An 18,540-nucleotide genomic window follows, 5' to 3' on the forward strand; every position below is an offset into this window, starting at 1 on the left:
AGGGAAAAAGAGTACCCACTTTCTGTCTTAATAGAGTCAAACTTTAACCTAATGACACATATGATGCGAAGCAAAACCAATCATTCCATTTACAACAAAAGATAAAAGAAAAATTAAAGTTTATTAAAAAAAAAAAAAAAAAGAGGAGATTCTATATTTTCTATGTGCTACAAATATAAACTAGATATTATTGTGGGGTATATGAATCCAACCATGATAAATCATCAAAATTGTACAATACGTCGTGATCATCAAAGTTGAAAATGTTGCAAAACAAGTAATCGTCGTCATCCAAACTAGTAACATACATCGCGGCATTTCCGGAAGAGGAAGACAATGGTAATCCAGTACCCATATTGTTCGTACATCCAGGATTGGTACTTGACCAGCAAGATGAAGGAGAAGAAGTAGAAGAAGACATCATCGCGCCATTGCTGCAGTTGCCTCCTTGATCATATGTAAAATCCGTACATGATGTTGTTGTTGGCGTAGTACTATCTGTTGTCAAATCATACATAGCAGTGGTAGATAAAGCATTTTTCCGTATTGTGATTGTATCGATAGGTAGTTGTTGTTGTTGTTGTTGTTGCTGTTGTTCCTGTTGTTGTTGTTGTTGTTGTTGTTGTTGCTGTTGTTGTTGTTGTTGTTGTTTTTGTTGTCGTATAGCCCATTTCTTGTATTCCATCATAATCCCCCAGAATCCAGACCCTAATCTTGACTGAGCAAAACACATATCATCCATCTCTGATAAGGCACCCATTTCGACCATTTTTGATAAACCATCTACAACACGTACAGCCCTAGCCGCAGGACATGTATCACTCCAGGACATCTTCTCCAACAAAAGTCGTCCTTGAACCATTGCCTTTTCCGCCGCATCTTGATCAATCCATGACTTGTATACTGAAGTTGATAATCGTAACAGGATCAACAAACTAATCATCAATGTTCTTGACACAAAGTTGGGCCAACTCAGGCAGATCACTAATCTTTTCATTTGCTGTTGATCTTGTTGTTCTTCGCTTGCATCCACCAACATTCGTTCCACCAGTTGAATAATTTGCATACACACAATGGAAATAGGCATCACCACCCACCGCTTGTCACGATCCAAAGAATCTGGGGCCAATAGGAAAGAATGAAGTTGAACTTTGGCATGAAGATAGATCAATTCCGTCATTGGTGACATGGGAGAATAATCCACACCAAGTTGTGATAGTGACGCCTCCAAGCTTGAATGTATAATCCGTCGACATTTTGGATCTACCATACCATTTGATGATGACTGTTGGGAATTGCTAGCTGTTGACAATGGTGTATAGTCATGGGTTGCGTCAGTGTCGATTCCAAGAGTGTTGATACATCGATTTAGTGTATGTAATATATGCACTTGTTTCAAAAATTCAGTCAGTTGTTCATCATCACTATCGTCATCCTCTTTTTTGTCGTCGTTCACACTATCATCAGATCGCTGTCGTTTTCTGCTTCTTTTTTGATGCATACAATCCTTCAAATCCTTGTCGAACCTTGCCAATAAAGAGTAATCCAAAGTCGCTGTTGCTGGTACACCATACACAGTAGCCAATCTTTGATTCACATGAAAACAAGCCATCCACATCAAAGCATGCATTCTTGCTCTTGATTGATCCCTTCTTTTTTCTATTTCCATTCTTGTCGTTTTTCTTTGTTGTTGATCATCATCGCCACCAATAGTACTACTTGCTTCGTATTTATTGTTGTCATTATCCATTATCACGAATTCCGATTTGAACCAAGATTTATGTAATCCCACTAGCAAACCAATATGAATCGCTTGTCCAGAGTAAATCCAAGTCAAATCTTCTTGTGATGTACGGTGTGGGAGTGGCCATTCACAAATCACTACCAGTGCATAGATATGAGCCAAGGCTGTAAATGGTCGAAGGACATAATGGGTCACCATGCTGTGTTTTTGAAGTAATTGTCGTGTATGATGAACAATAGCATCCCAAGTAGTTTGAGAGATCAATTGTTGTTGGAATGCCATGGGACATGCAACAGCACATAAAGTCCAGAATAATACAGGTGAAATCGTACTTGGCACTGTTGCTTGACCGTTTGGTGTGATAACTGCTGCATCGGCTTTCATTAGTAAAAAAGAAGGTGTCAAGTATCGTTTTGGAAAAATTGGAAGGTATCGATATTGGTGCTTCATAAATAAATCAAATAGCTGCGCAATCAAAGTAGCTTGAATCTTGGTACCATCAGGTAATACTTGGTCCTGAATCGGTGTATTGTAGGTCATGTTTATTGTTGCTGTTGTTGCTGCTGTTGTTGCTGTTGATTCTACCGCAGTAGCTCGAGGTGATCCAGGTTGTTCATCTGTATCCAAAGAAGGGCGAGTAACAGTTGTGGTTAATTGGTTGATACTGCTGTTGTTGTTGTTGTTGTTGTTATTGTCATTGATTGTACTATGTGATGAAGAAGATGATACCATGATATCCTGTGAGGTGGTGTTTGATGAAGGAGGTGAGGTAACCTTTCGGATCTGTCGATCAAGTTCACAAAACACCTTTGCCTTTTCACAACGAGAACATTTGCTAGGAAAAAGATTCACTACATCACAGCGAACCTTCATACTTCGACAGTTTGTACATGCTGTTGCTGAACGGGTGCGTTTCTTTTTTGTTTTAAGCATTGAAAAAAAAAAAAAAAAAAAAGAGAGAGAAAGGAAAAAAAAAAAGATTTACCCAAAGGTAGAATTTTTATTTCGTTGTTCAGCATGTGACCTGACCTGACTTTTGTGCAGCTTTTTTCTTTTTTTTTTTTTTTCCTTCCCTCTTTTTCTTTTTTTTTCTTTTCCATTTCATTACTACATCTACTATCCATATATATATACTATCTACTTATTATATTTACTTCTCTTTTATATTTTAAGCTCCTTTATTATTACTCTTGAATCTAGAGTAGTTCAGTTTACTATATTTATTTATTTTTTTTAAAAAATTTTAATAAAAAATCAACTCTTTGACTCTTTTGGTGAACCTTTTTTTTTTTTTTTTTGAACATTGAAAATCAATCTTTCATTTCTTTGAATATATTATTAGTTTTTATGACCGAAAATGATCAGAAATATGTAGAAGACTCCGGTTTAACAGGATTACGCAGAGAACAGCAACTATAAAAAGTAGTGCTGGTTTCGCAAATATTTGGGCGCAGTTCAATTCATACTGATGAAAACTTATGGATGATATACCATAGTCTGAAGCTTTGTTGCGATGTTGCAAACTTTACCTGCCTTCCTTCTGACTGAACAATGCTACAAGTATACTTTTTAAGTGTTAAGATTCAACATGCAGATCTGACGTTTGTGTTACGACCAAAAGTATATGAAATGTTAAATTTTTTTTTATCCATTTTATTCATCATCTTTTCCATCTAGCCACTGATTTTTTTTTAATAAAAAATTTGATTCATTGCCTTATAACATCACATGAGGTAGATCTATAGCTTCTTCATACCTTCGTAACTCACTCAAAAGTCATCATCATCACACCAAATTTTAATTGATGATACATGAAATTATTCTCTTTCATTTAATGACAATTTATACTTTACTTCCTAATTTATAACGAAAACTAAGAATAATAACTTATTGACTTATTAATCAAAAGTCGATCTCATCATACCTCGTCCAATAATGATCATCATCCAATGAAACTATCACCGTTGGATTCCTCTATGAAATATAATTTAATATCATCTAATAATATTTTATCACTTACCTTGTCACCTAATGTACAATGAGCGTCAAAAGATTTTATTGATTTTTTTTGAAAAAATGCCTGATGAACCCCTGACGATTTATTTTTACAGCCAAAGTTTGGCTGAGGAGTTCGAAATTTTTGGCTGTAAAATCCAAAAATCCATTCCATTTTTTTTTATCTTGCATACAAAAGCTTTGTCTTCCTCTTTCTCGCTCAAAAGTCATCATCATCATACCAAATTCGAACTGAATATAAAAAATAACCTTTAATTTTACTTAATGCCATTCACGACTTGCTGTTGCAGCTGTAGAGTAATTAAAAAATGAATATCCGTATTCACTGCTTATCCTGTTAGAATCAGTTGTAAATAAACAGGTAAAATTAACATTTGTATTCTCTTGTTAATAATATGAGTTGTTTCGTATCTACTTATTCTATATATTTTGTGTTTATTCATATTGTTATTGATGTGATCAGTCAATGGTGGAAAGTAAGAATTTATTGGGGAAATATAGTTCAAAGTCAGTGTGATCATGGTTTAAAAGCGTTTGTCGTCCAAGATATTTTTTTTTCTTTCCCTTTTCTCTCTTCTTTTTTTTTTTTTTTTTGTTTTTTCTTTTTCTCTCATTGTTGAAGACAAAGTCATGTTAGGATTCTTTTGTCACTATTGTCTATCACAAGTTTGTCTTTTAAAAAACATGAAGAGATAATAGCAAAGCACATTGAAAAGGTAACAAAGAAAAAAAAAAAACACAAAAAACTCACTTTATTTTTTTTTTCTGTTACAGAGAAGAAAGGTATCCATATCAATGCTCGTTAACAATGGAGGGATAAAGTGATCAAGAGGAACACGGCATCAAGTACAATATTATATATAAATGGAAGAATGCCATCTAAGTTGTCTTGCTATTCTTCTTGTGAAATTACCAACTCTGTTATGCGTTTCAAGAACAATGGTAGACAAAACACTACGATGAATGATTGAAAGTATGGACAGTTTATAATATGGAGGATGGGTAAAACAAGTTGAAATGGTTTTTTATCGAACAAGAAAAGCAACACCATTGGATTGACTAGGATGGCTATAAAAGTGGTTTATAGACAGCTGGACGACATAACGACGATAACGAAGAGGAATATGGAAGTTCCACAATATACGCTACAATTAACTGGGATAGCTGGATGAACTATACAACAATGGATGATTACATTTATAGAATAGTACTTTAGTTTAGAATACACGAGCTATATACCTGAATAAAACTGAAGGAATTTGATTTTATATGGACTCATTGTATGATAGTTATTGAATCGAATGTTTGTAGGATGGAACAAAGACGATACATTAGTACAGGAAAGAATGGATAGTGCAAGAGAGAAAGAGTGTACGTATATGAAGGAGGGCATAGGAAGATCAATGTTTTATTATTATGAATAGAATCTCTAATCTTATTTGTTTTATTCCGCTTATCAAAATGACAATAATGTTATCTCAGGACACAAAAAAAAAAATTTAACTTATCTATTTACCATATTTGCATAAAAGGAGGGAAGGAATACGCTGAACTAGATAATATGTACAACGTCTGATGAGTAATTAGGTTGTATTGTCTTAGTTCAGGAACATGACTATCTTTGGAAATTGATCAGAGAAAATGTCTATATGATTCTACCCACGCTTTTCATTAAAGTTTTTACAAGGAATGATGGATGATCTTTTCACACATGTATTATCGTTCATATCCCGCTTGTGCTGTAGTAAATTAGGTACTACCAAAGCAGATTACAATGAAGAAGAATATATAAAAGCAATTAGACTCTCAATTCCTCTCTTTTTTATTTTTTTTTTATTATTATTATAAATATTAATATCATCAAGCTATACAATTTAATTGAAAAATGAAAATTAACTTATCACTTTGTGTGCTCCCGCTAGTCATTATAAGCAGTAGCCGATTCGTTCAAGCAGAAACTATTCATACTAAAGTCGCCATCCTTGGCGGTGGTGTATCAGGAATCAGTGCCTCTGTTAACTTGACTCTGGCCGGTATCAATGACTTTGTGATGATTGAAGCTCGTGATACCCTTGGAGGTAAAAGAAGAAGAAGAAGAAGAAAAAAAAAAAAGAAGGAAAAGATGGTGATGATGATTGATGATGACGACGATTGATGAATGATTAATGTTTGATGATCATCTTAGGACGTGCTCAAAATGTCAAATTTGCAAACAATGTTACCATTGAATTGGGGTGTAATTGGGTTCAAGCGTTAGGTAGCAATCCTATCAATATCCTTCGAGAAAAACATGGATTAGTCACTGCTCCAACCAATTATAGTGATATTGCTTATATTGATGACAAAGGCAAAAAAATCAGCAATGGATTTGAGGTTTATAACAAGTAAAGTTATCTTTATTTCAACATAAATCATTGATCATTCATTTTTTTTTTTTTTATCATTCATAGGTTTCAAGATCTTTATGACAAGGTAGACCAATTAGGAGGTAAATTTTCTAACACACCCAAAAAAAAAAAAAAAAAAAAAAAAAAAAAAAACTGCATCCTTACTTAACTTTTTTTTTTTTTTTTGGTAGTGAAGCGCTTGAAGAACAATCTAGTAGATTTATCAGGAAGAACAGCACTTTCTCTTGCTGGATGGTTTGCCAAGACACCTTTGGAAGAAGCAATTGAATATTTTACCTATGATTGGGAAACAGGAGAAACACCTGAAGTATCATCTATGATGTATGTGGCCAATAATGATAACTCGAACTATGGAACAATATTTGGCCCTGATTCTGATAATGATCGTATGGATATTGATCAAAGGTATTTTTTTTTTTTTTAAAAAAAAAAAAAAAAAAAAAAAAAAAAAAACAACTACGCATTCATCCTAATCAAGTTGATACTTCTTTTCTTTTTTTTTTCTTAAATAGAGGCTTCCGTTATATCTTTTTACAGGAAGCTGCAAAAGTCTTTAAAGAAAATGATCCTCGATTGAAATTAAATAGTTTGGTCAAAACCATTGAGTATGATGAAAATGGAGTCATTATCACTACTGACAAGGATATCATCATTGCGGATTATGCCATTTCTACCTTTTCGTAAGCTAGTTATATTTACTCGACACCTTTTTTTTTTTTTTTTTTTTTTTTTGTAAAACTCAATTTTTTATTATTATTATTATTATTATTATTATTATTTTTCATCTCATGAAAGAGTTGGTGTCCTCCAACATAGGGATGTTGTATGGAAGCCTGAAATGCCTGATTGGAAGATGGAAGGAATTTTTGGATTTCATCTTGCCACTTACACTAAGATATTTATGAATTTTCCTAAACAATTCTGGGATGATAATCAGTTCACTCTATATGCTAATCCTACTAGTCGTGGTCTGTACTCTGTTTGGCAAAACATGAATGCTCCAGGTTATTTCCCTAAAGGCACAGATAATAATATATTTTTCGTCACAGTGACTCAAGATTATGCTTATATGGTAGAAGCCATGACTGATGATCAAGTGAAAGAACAATTAATGGATGTACTTCGCAAGATGTATGGTGATGATATCCCTGAACCAACTGATTTTGTTTTCCCACGCTGGCACTCTAATCCTTTATTCCGTGGATCCTATTCAAATTGGCCTATTGGAGAAATGAATCAACATCATGAAAATATGAAAGCACCTCTTCACAATCGTGTATTCTTTGCTGGTGAAGCCATGTCAAAGGATTTCTTTGGATATCTTCAAGGTGCTTGGATTTCTGGTGAGGAAACTGCTACCCATGTCATCCAATGTATCAAATCATCCTGTCCTAAAGCCTATTATTATCCTGAAATCCAAAATAACAAAATTCCTGGTGTTACTGTCAATAAGCGTGAAATCTAAATATAATAATAAAAAAGAAAAAGTATATATCTTGATGATATATATATATATATATATATATGCGTGTGTATGTGTTGGTGATAAAAAAAAAAAAAAAAGGTTTTTATTTCATTGAATATGAATCTAAAATAAAAGTCTATCTACATTAGTATGATTGTCGTCCTTTTGATAAAAAGAAAGAGATACCATGTGAGTGAAAGATGAAGAGAAATTATTTTATATTCATTAATATTCTATTACCTTTATTCAATAATAATAAAAAAAAAAAAACATTCGACAGAATAGAATCAATCTAAAAGAATATAAAAAAAAAAAAAAAAAATGGTAAAAAAGTGGAAGAGGAAAGAAAGATTGAGACAAAAAAAAAAAGATTTATATATTTCTGATCAGGTCAGGTCACATGCTTTTGGGGGGATTTAAAGTTCGACTTCTTTTTTTTTTTTTCTTTTCATTCCCTTTCACTTTTTTTTTTATTGTTTCTCTTTTGGATAGCTTACCTTCTTCTTGATGTGTTTTCCACCAGATATTATATTGATTAACACCTCCATTCATTCGTTGTGAATCCAATCCAAATAAAAGGTAAAGTGAATAGGAGAAAAAAAAAAAGGATAAATTTCAATGATAACACCAATTTACTTTTAGAACATCTTATAGTGGGAAGGTAATATCACATGGTTAGTCTACTCCTTTTAACTTTTGACTTTTTTTTTCCTACTACTGTAAATTAGGCAGGTTCTCCCTTTCTCATCTTTATCTGTCGCTCTTTGTCCTTCATATATTTTATTTGTGGGCATCCATGCTACCTCATTCTCATCTTCTTTAGTCTAATTATTCTCATTTTCTTTTCTCTCATTCTCTTTCTTCTCTCTTTCTCTTTCTCAAATTGTATTGACGTACTTTGGGACTTTTCCTTTTATATATATATATATATATGTATCATATATATCATATATACTCTATGAATAGAACGCGACGACATGGAGGTAGAACAAGTTTCAACTGGAATCAGATGGATATGCAATAGGATCAAGTGGCTGGATATACAACTGGATTAGATGGGTGTGCAATCGGATGGCAGCTTACTGCATTCCACTAGAAAATCAGTAAGGTAAGTGATGATCAGTGCCTTATAAACCCTGTTTATTAGTGAGCCTTATTGTAGTTTAGGTGGAGTTTATACTGAATATCAATAAAAGTTTTTATTATTATTATTATTATTATTATTATTATTATTATTATTATTATTATTATTATTATTATTATTATTATTATTATTATTATTATTATTACTTTTTTTTTTTTTTTTACTGTATTTATTTATTTTATTCATTTCTTATAATCATTGCGAGAAGTGATTGGAGAATACGATAATGATAGTAAATGAAATATGAATTAATGATACAGGATGAATCAAACAAAAACTTACCTGAAAGTGATTTTCTTTGACATTTTTTCTACTGTGATCAAATTCACACATTTTGTGGAGGATGATAACCTCTTGTGCATCCTTTCTTTTTTCTTTTTTTTTTTTTATGTAAATATCCCAACTTTTTTTTTTTTTAGCTTACTGTATATTTTTTTGGAATTGCCAAAATTTTATTATAACAAAATCAATAAAAGGTTGCATAATCAGATTTTCTTGGCCACTCCATTTTAGTTTGTAATACTGTTATACAGAGAGTATAATTTTATTAGTATTTTATTTTTTTTATTGATGTGATGAATCATCATATGTGTAGTGATTCATTATATTAGTTGCCCTGGAACGTTTATTCATTGATATATATCTTTCTTGATGGTATCAAAAGACCAAGAGCACAGTAACTTTCAAAGTCCGTTATTTTATTTTTTATTTTTTAGATATGCGGTAATTTTTATTTTCTTTTTGTTTCTTTCCTTTCTTTATAACAACTTTAGTTATAGTATATCAATTAGTAGTCTTTAGTAGTTATATTTTTATTTAATAAAACTTTTTATTTTTATTCCAACTACTTTGTTACACGTCAATATAATTGATTCCATCTTACAATGTATTTTTTATTCTTTATTTGTGAATGCATTCTTTAGTCTTATTTTACGCATATCGTTATGGAATACACTGATACGACACACTCTTAAGAAAACAATCACCTTAAGCTTTAACTTTATTTTATTTAAACAAAAATCAATCTTATATAATCAATACTTATATTATTTTATTTGACCATCATCAAGTGTGATCATTTTCAAGACATTGTATTTATATTTAATATCAAGTAACAAATCATCTTATATTTATTTTGTTCTTTTTTTTTTTTTTATAAAAGACCTGGTGCTCACTACGATCAATCATCATTAATATTATTATATTAATAATATCATCCATCCATTCTACAAATCAACCATCCACCCAAAAACAAATAAATCCCTAACAACTAAGTAACAAAAATAAGATCTTAACATCCCAACACCACCAAAAAAGGAAAATTTTCATTTTTCAAGATACAGAAAAATAAAAATAAAAAAGAAAGTGCCTACTGACGGAATCGAACCGCCGGCCTTTCGCTTACAAGGCGAACGCTCTGCCAACTGAGCTAAGGAGGCTGATATGTCTTCTGAAATAAAATAAAGTATATATAGCAGATATGACCCAATTCTAACTCAAAATGTGTATTTTCTCGAGATTGTGGTTGTAAACATGGTTCAAAATTTTAATTGTATATTGAGCATAGGATGATGAGGGATACATGTGAATATGAAAGAAATCAGACAACAATTTCTTTTAGTTTTTGTAATTTCTGTATAATTTCTCAATTTAAATTACATAATCTGACTTTTAAAATTGAAGATATATGGGCGTATGGGTTCCTCTCTTTTTTTTTTTTTTTTTCTCCTAATTTTTTTTTTTCTACATCATGAGCGCAATAAATGAAGAATGTATATAGCAGGACCGATAACCAGCGAAAGTATTGAAGGTACATGAATATAAGAATTCCTTTTTTTTTTTTTTTTTTTTTTTTTTTTTAAAAAAAAAGATAATTAAGATACTTGTTTTGCTGAGCTGATGAATTCTTTTTTCTAATCACTTTTTTAATCATCTTTTAGAAGGTAGTACGTGGAAATGATCAACTCCTTTGTTGTCAGATGTAAGTGAACTATATTGAATTGGATAGGGATAATGGAGTACAGTATACTGACTTTTGTTCTTTTTTGTGGTCATTGACTGTAGTTAAATACCTTATGATACAAAGCGACAATGATAGGAACAGATCTGTTAGATTGTGTGTAGATACAGTAAGAGGATACAAAAAAAAAAAAAAAAAAAAAAAAAAAAAAATGAAAATAGAAGAGGGAAAAAAGGTCATGCGGATGTAGTTGGGATTAGATATATAAATCAAGATTGTGGAAGTGGTGATAAGATGAAGTTGTAGGTAGGATAGTCCGTTCACTCATTTTTTTCCCTTTCTTATTTTATTATAGGCTTGACTCTTTTTATTCCTATGTGAAACTTTTATTATTAAATGTCTATTCTTCTATTCCGTTCTCTTAGCTTAGTCTTCCTTACATACAACCCACATCCTTATTCCTATTCCTTAGTTTATCTTATGGACAATATACTGTATATTCTTCATTTCTTCCACGGTTTCGTTGTACAATCTGATCCTTATATTTTCAATAGTTTATTATTATTGTTATACTGTATAATAAAGAAGACAATTACTAATACACTACAAAAAATAATAAAACAAAAAGAGACTACACTAAGCCAATATCATCAGAAAGCTGCAACTTTACACCTTGACCCAGAAACATGTCGATTACGAGCAGAGTAATGAATTGAATTGCCGTGGTAAGTTCCTGGAAAGGTATATTTCAGTGTTCCATCTTCAATTTCCATATCAATATCAATATTGTCGTTAAGAAGTATTGATGTTTCTATTCATGTTTCTATTGATGTTGATATTGATGTTGATATTCGAATGGGTGTTGGCGCCGAAACTGTTTCATTTTCGTGCAAAATATTGATATCCAAGAGAAAGCTAGCCGATAAAAAAAAAATCAGACATAGTTAGTCTAAATATATACTTTAAGAAAGATTATACCTGATCTTCAGACTCTACATTCATTGTTGATATAGTTTTCATAGAGGAAAGAGAAGAAGAGGAAGCAAACGAGGAATAAACTTTTGGGACAGACAATTCATCAGGAGGTGATATCATACCGTATCGGATATTAAGTGGTTTTTCCTTCTGTTTAATTGACATGACGCAAGAAGTAAAAAGGACTTCACGAGAAAAAAAAAGGAAAAAAGAAAAATAGAAAGAGAGAAAGGAAAGAAAAATGAATTTTATATATCTTAAAATTTAATGTGTGAGCATAAATTTTCATTCCCCACTTCCCCTTTTTCCGTCTTTCTTTTTCTTTTCTTTTTTCTTTTTTTTTTTTTTTTTTTCTCTCTCTTCTTTTTAATAATTATTTTTATTTTCATTTTTTTCTGAAGACATCTATTTTAAAACCAACTTCTTTTCAAACAAATTATGTCATTACTCTAGTAGAAGAATTAGACGAAAAGGCTATGGATTGTAGAATAAAAATTCACCAAAATCGAACGAATAGCTGAAAAGATGGACAAAATAATCAATATGATTGGAAAATAAACGGATGAAGCACAGCTAGTAGAACATCAAGCATCCTTTTGAAATTGTCAACGGAAGAAGAAAAAGTAATCGAAGTAAGTGACTAACAATGATCATTGTTTATCCAAAAACAAAGGATTCAAGTCTTGCCAGTTTGACTGATAATATAGGTGGTGACAGTGAAACAATTGAAAAACAAGAGGGTAATATTGTGTCAAAGGCACTCAAATGGTCCAATATCTCAGTCAAAGTCTAGCAAATGGTAAAGAAGAACATCAAATCCAAATTGGCAACAGCTGGAATAAGAATCGACTGCGCCCAAGAACGATGGATTGGAAATACTGTGTTTCGTGACAAATGTGCAAACCGTGTGAAATGATCGGTAAGATTGGGCGGACTAAGATATTGTATAACTACTAACTATTTTGTTTTGATCTTATTTCTTTTATTCAGCAAGAAAAGCAAAACCGTCATCATCAGCAGCAGGATCATCATCAGTAATATCGTTATCAAAATCATGAGAACATCGATTTGCCTCCCATATATTATTACTTTAGCGTATGATCTTTTATTCATAATAAAGAAGCACTCATTTTATATTTTGTATTTGATCGTGTATATATCCTGTATTCGTAATAAAAACCCACAATTTATTCTGTATTTGATCCTGTAAATATCCTGTATTATCCTGTAATTACAGGATCATCTTTTCCAAGGTGTTAATTATGGTTTATCCGTTATCTATTTTCTGCAAATAATCGTTCTATCTCTGCTTTCTGCGAGTCTTCTCTATTATTTATTTAATATAAAACGCTTTATCTGTTTAATTTCTCATTGTTGTTGAACGATGGATGATCGATTGATACGTGATGATGGATGATACGTTAATAAAGGAGTGGTAGCTGTATAATAAAATAACATCAATAATTTATAAGTCTGTTCATGCAATAATGGTGAATAAACTTGAATAACTGGACACCACGTTGAAAAATTAGAAAGACAAAATAATATTGTGATTTTATTTAATAATAATAGTAAAGAATTATGTCTACAAGACAATACAGATAATATATGGAGAATCAAACTAAATAATAATATGAAAAAAGAAGATACGATCTATGCTACCACTTGCTTTTTCTGTTGTAGTAAATGCTTGACAGCCATCGGTCGGTAATATTCCAAATCAGGTACTTTGAGTCCCACCACTTTAGCTGCATCATCCCATTGGCGTACCTGTACCTTGATATGGTATAAAGGATCTTTTTCAAATGCTTCCACCTGTTCAGTTGTATATGGTCCACCCTAGTTGTTAATCACAGAGATAGAATGAATATTAAAAATAGTGAATTTTTTTCATTTAATAAACTTTCGATGATTACTTACTTGATACTTGAGAGATAATTTGCTTGCACCGCTGAGACTAGCATAGTATTCTGGATACTTTGCAGTCAGGTATCGTTTGACTGGTACATGAGATTCCACAAGAGCCGTGACCTTTTCCGAGAAGCCGAGTTGACGAAGATATTCTGCACCAATACGTTCATGACCTGTCACACCAACACTGACTTGTTTATTACCTTTTACAGCACCAGGGTCCAATTCATTTAAAGCAGAGGCATCACACAGCATTTGTTTTTGATCTGCAGATGTAGCAAACTGTCCAATATCATGAAGTAACGCGGCTAAAATGGTTTCCTCATCAGCACCTATACAAGTTCATATGTTTTCCAACAAAAAAAAAAAAAAAAAAAGAATAAATAAATAAGTAAATGGATGGTAGAAGAAGAGATAGAAAAAAAAAAGGACTAATTCAGTTTTTTTTTTTTTTTTTTTTTTTTTTTTTTTTTTCACCTGCATTCAAAGCTTGAGAAGCTGCTTGTAATGAATGTTCTAGTTGAGAAATATGTTCACCAATGTAGTCCTTTTTACTACCATCAACTAAAACTTTGAAGATAGAGTCAACAATTCGATTACAAGTTTCGTTGTCCATGATGTAGTTGATAATTATTGTATTAGTGTAGTAGTAGGTAAGCCAAGTAGGAAGAAGTAAGAAGTAGGAGAAAAAAAAAAAAAAAAGGGAAAAAAGGGATCAAATAGTGGAGTCTAAAAAAAAAAAAAAAAGAACCTGATACATTCTCGTTTTTTTTTGGCATGAAAAGAGCAAGCCCACCGGAATACCGGTGTCCCGTTCCTTCGGTGAGAACTTTAAAGCAAAGGGAAACAAATGGTAAATAGTCCAATCAAAGATCAGCTGACAAGCATGCCTTTTCCAAAAAAAGATATTTTATAAAGATTTACATTTCTCAGCACGTGTCTAGTAATTGTTTGTTCTTTTTGATAACATGTATAATTGTGACCTAAACTTTAATGATTATGAGAGGGACTTAGTCAAACATAAGTGAATCAATGATGAGGCACCCGTTCTTTCATTGGTAAAATATGCTGACGACGGTGTTTAAACTTTACTCGTTCTCCATGAAAAAAAAAAGGACCACTATAAGAAGCGCGTTTTATTTCTATTTCTTCCTTTCTTTTTTTCTAAAAAAAACATACTTTTTTTTTTTTTTTACAAGGATAATAACAATATTATGGTGGCTATCCAACCCAATGACCAACCTTATATTTTGACCTCGGAACAACGTCAACAATATCATGATCAAGGTTACCTTTTAATCGAAGACTTCTATACTACTGAAGAACATGCCACACTTTCTCAATACTGTGAAGATTTCAAGCAATGGGGTCATGAAAAAGGCAAGTGGATGCAATATTATGAAACCAATAAAACGACCAATCAAGAACAACTCTGCCGTACAGAAAATTTTACTCCTTACCATCCTGGAATGAATTCATATGTTCGAAGTACTCGTCTGTTACAAGTCCTTCAAGATCTTCACGGTGAAGACTATGTCTTATTCAAGGAAAAGGTAAATTACAAGTTACCTGGTGGAGGTGGTAAGTACACTTTTTATTTTTATTTTTTATATATGAAACCAATTTGTTCCTTTGATATACTTAGGTTTCCCAGCACATCAAGATGCTCCTGCGTTTATTCAATTTGGTCAATCATCTCATATGACTGTGATGTTTACCATAGATGCTACTACGGATAAAAATGGATGTCTTGAAGTTGTTCCTGGTTCACACAAGAACACATTTGATCGACGTATCCTTCCTCAAGAAAAACATGATGGTTCTATCTCTTTAGAATGGTGTGGACAAAATAAGTGGATTCCTGTCCATTGTCAACCTGTAATTGATGATAATAAGGATGAAGATGAACTACATATTTATGATTTTTTTTTTTATTTTTAAACATCTAGGGATCTGTACTGATATTTGGTGCCTATCTTGCTCATCGATCTGGAGATAACAAAACAACACAACCACGAAGAGCAGTTTATTTGACATACAATGCAGCCAAAGAAGGTGATCTCCGTGATAAATACTACGAAGACAAGCGCAAGCTATTCCCACCAGCTTATGAAAGAGTAGAAGGACAAGATTATAGTAAATGACAAGAGTATATATGATGAATAGGTTTTTGATTTTTTTTGATTTTTTTTTTTTTTTTTAGGTGAAGGAGCTATTACTTACAATTTGGCAACACCTATCAACATGTAAAAGCAATCTCTTTTTATCGTTGGATAGTTTAGTAAATTAGATAGTTGGTTATAGTGATGATAATATATGATCTTCAATAAATAATGTATTCTTATGTATTTATCACTGAATGATGTAAGGAAGGTTATTTCAAAAGTTTATAAGAAGTTTTCTACCATTATTCTCCTAATAAGGTTATATTGCTTTATTGGGAACAAAGAATGCTGTTTTCTGTTCTATTCTTTTTACTTTTTTTTTTTTCAAAGGAAATGACATAAAATCAAAGAGCTTTATTAATTCTTTCATATCCTTTTTTTTTTCTTTCTTTCTAGATACTATTAATAATAATGAATTGATAGTTTGAAAAACCAACTGAGTTGATAGATATAAAACAAGAAAAAAAGTGATGCTAATGACTCCTTAATAGCAAGATGATAATAGATGATGATAAAGAGAGAACAAAAAGGTAGATGTTGGAATCATCATAAAAATAAGACAAGATAATAATTGATAATAATAAGAAAAGTATTTAACTGGTCAAAAAAAGAAAAAAAAAAAAAGGGGAGAATCGTTCAATTGGCTGGGATGAACAGCTATAACTTGCATGAAAAAAGCTTCGGAACTTACTTATATGCCCTTCTTTCTTTTCCAAAGTCATTCCTGAAAAGCTGTTGCTTTTATATCCCCGCCTCAAAAGTGGCTGCATATTTTTACAATTCCCCATCTTCATTTTCTCTCTCTCTCTCTCTTTCTTTTTCTTTTTTCCTCTTCCCTTCCCTTCTTTTTTTTTTTTTTTTGTTTGTCAGTGTGACAATTGTATGTATATATATATATCCTTATATTTATATATATATATATAGTATAAATATAGAAAAATAGTTCTTTTTGATTGACATTACAAACAAACTCGATCATTTAAAACATTCCTCATCATCATCAACAACAAAAACAATAACAATTTCATCATCATCATTATTATTATCAACATAATTATTTAAAACCAAATATAAAATGGATTCACCCGCTTGTTCTATTCAACATGCTCCTCATGTGATTGATCCACAACGTCATCATTATCATCATACAACTTCTTCACTTCAACAACAACCATTCACTTATTCTGATTACGGATTAGATGATGGTCGTTTTTATTCTCAACTATCACAACAACAACACATTCATCATCAACAATTAGCCACACCACCATCAACTACGACGACCGAAGATAGTGCAAGTAGTAGCAGTCCATTTGATGACGAAAATCAGTTACCAACACCCGAAGAATTCAAGGCCATTGTGGATGATTATCTTAATAATCTTAGCCCCAAGAAAAGAGACAAGGCGTTAGTGGATGAACATCGTTACTATTTGATTCAACAAGTACTCAGGGATCCAAGGAACACTGCCATCTCCACTGCTCAATTTCGGTTTTGGGTCAAGAAAATGTTCCAACTACAATTAGGTACGGTAGATATTATTTGTCATGACAACAAGCCAGTTGCCATCAAGGAACAAATATATGATATCTTAGTTAGGGCTCATAGGGATGCTCATCATGGTGGTAGAGATAAGACTTCTGCATTGGTAAGATACAAAAAAAAAAAAAAAATAATAATAATGAAATAGGGTGGTTGGTTGATTCGGTGATTTTTTCAAATCTGCATAAATTTTTTTTTCTTTTTTAGGTTCGAAGGAAGTTTTCATGGATCCCAAAGGAATTAGTAGCCCGATTTGTGAGGCATTGTCCTTTTTGTATCACAAGAAGAAATGGAGGTCAAAGCCCAAACACAATGAAAGCCAATTCACCTCGACATCATCATCATCACCACCATCATCATCCTTATGCAACTCCCAATGGTATCACATCATCACAACAACGACATTATAGTTTTGATCATCATGCTCCTTCTATCATCTGTACACCATCCATCAAAGAAGATAATAGTGATTTATCTGCTTCATCTGGTCCACCTTCTGCTGACAATGGTTATGATGCCTCTCCAAATTATGTTGCTATGTCTTACACTACTCATTCTCCAAGACGTCCATCCTATTTCCAATATGATCGTGATGAGGAAGAATTTTTAAATTCATATCCTTATGATTCTCATTCTACTTTTCAACCTACTGCTACTTCTTTAGCTTCCATGATGGGTTTTCGATCTGCTTCTTCCTCTTCAACCACAAATACTTCTTCTTCTTCTTCTCAACAACAATCTCTTTTACAACCATCATCATCATCATCAACACAGCAATCATATCAAACCAATCATATGACCAACAATACAAACAACAATACTGATATCAATCATCCTGCTTCTACCAATCACGCTAATGCAAGTCATCCATCACCTAATTTATTTTATCATCAACAAAACTATATGTATCCATCCTATACAAATAATACTTATTATCCAAACATTTTGGGCATCAATTCATGTCAAGATACAACCACTTCCACCACCACCACCACCAATGGATCCATCACCACTACTTGTACTACCACTGATCCTATTTCTCAACATGATCATCAACAACATTCATCTTCAGTGGCTGTGGATTTATTGAATCATCAAGACGACACGCCTACTTATTTCAATCCAAATCATCCTTTGGTTTATGCAAATCCCATGTCTGATCCTACTGCTGCTGCTGCTGCTGCCGCTGCTGCTGCTGCTGTATTTGGTA

The 18,540-nt window shown here is 32.1% G+C and overlaps 5 protein-coding genes and 1 non-coding gene across 6 annotated transcripts; 3 read left to right on the plus strand and 3 right to left on the minus strand.

Annotated features, from left to right (window-relative positions):
• Positions 1-144: 144 nt before the first annotated feature.
• Positions 145-2,678, minus strand: BX664DRAFT_360887 (uncharacterized protein; the record flags this gene model as incomplete). The annotated part of the gene is made up of 1 exon (XM_051548201.1): positions 145-2,678. A coding segment is annotated over one exon (2,491 nt), but the record flags the coding sequence as incomplete, so codon positions are not given.
• A 2,954-nt stretch (positions 2,679-5,632) lies between these two features.
• On the plus strand, positions 5,633-7,633 carry BX664DRAFT_375578 (uncharacterized protein; the record flags this gene model as incomplete). The annotated part of the gene is made up of 6 exons (XM_051548718.1): positions 5,633-5,838; positions 5,946-6,144; positions 6,211-6,248; positions 6,339-6,573; positions 6,681-6,848; positions 6,964-7,633. Exons 1-6 carry the CDS (start codon positions 5,646-5,648, stop codon positions 7,631-7,633), a joined length of 1,503 nt encoding a protein of 500 aa, XP_051398521.1. The 5' UTR covers positions 5,633-5,645.
• Positions 7,634-10,143: 2,510 nt separating this feature from the next.
• Positions 10,144-10,216, minus strand: BX664DRAFT_t96. The gene has a single exon. It is a non-coding gene; the product is annotated as a tRNA-Thr (tRNA).
• A 3,047-nt stretch (positions 10,217-13,263) lies between these two features.
• Positions 13,264-14,309, minus strand: BX664DRAFT_387742 (uncharacterized protein). The gene is made up of 3 exons (XM_051549404.1): positions 14,101-14,309; positions 13,633-13,955; positions 13,264-13,551 (listed from the first exon to the last, which is right to left on the minus strand). Exons 1-3 carry the CDS (start codon positions 14,237-14,239, stop codon positions 13,366-13,368), a joined length of 648 nt encoding a protein of 215 aa, XP_051398522.1. The 5' UTR covers positions 14,240-14,309; the 3' UTR covers positions 13,264-13,365.
• Positions 14,310-14,795: 486 nt separating this feature from the next.
• Positions 14,796-16,151, plus strand: BX664DRAFT_338541 (uncharacterized protein). The gene is made up of 4 exons (XM_051546452.1): positions 14,796-15,204; positions 15,269-15,501; positions 15,573-15,759; positions 15,827-16,151. The coding sequence occupies exons 1-4, from the start codon at positions 14,838-14,840 to the stop codon at positions 15,871-15,873; spliced, it is 834 nt and encodes a 277-aa protein (XP_051398523.1). The 5' UTR covers positions 14,796-14,837; the 3' UTR covers positions 15,874-16,151.
• A 949-nt stretch (positions 16,152-17,100) lies between these two features.
• Positions 17,101-17,942, plus strand: BX664DRAFT_235867 (uncharacterized protein; the record flags this gene model as incomplete). Its single annotated transcript, XM_051540178.1, has 2 exons — positions 17,101-17,436; positions 17,538-17,942. Coding segments are annotated over 2 exons (741 nt in total), but the record flags the coding sequence as incomplete, so codon positions are not given.
• Between the last annotated feature and the right edge of the window lie 598 nt (positions 17,943-18,540).

The sequence above is a fragment of the Halteromyces radiatus genome, assembly GCF_025201355.1.
Source record: "Halteromyces radiatus strain CBS 162.75 chromosome Unknown BX664scaffold_6, whole genome shotgun sequence".
Taxonomy (NCBI): domain Eukaryota; kingdom Fungi; phylum Mucoromycota; class Mucoromycetes; order Mucorales; family Cunninghamellaceae; genus Halteromyces; species Halteromyces radiatus.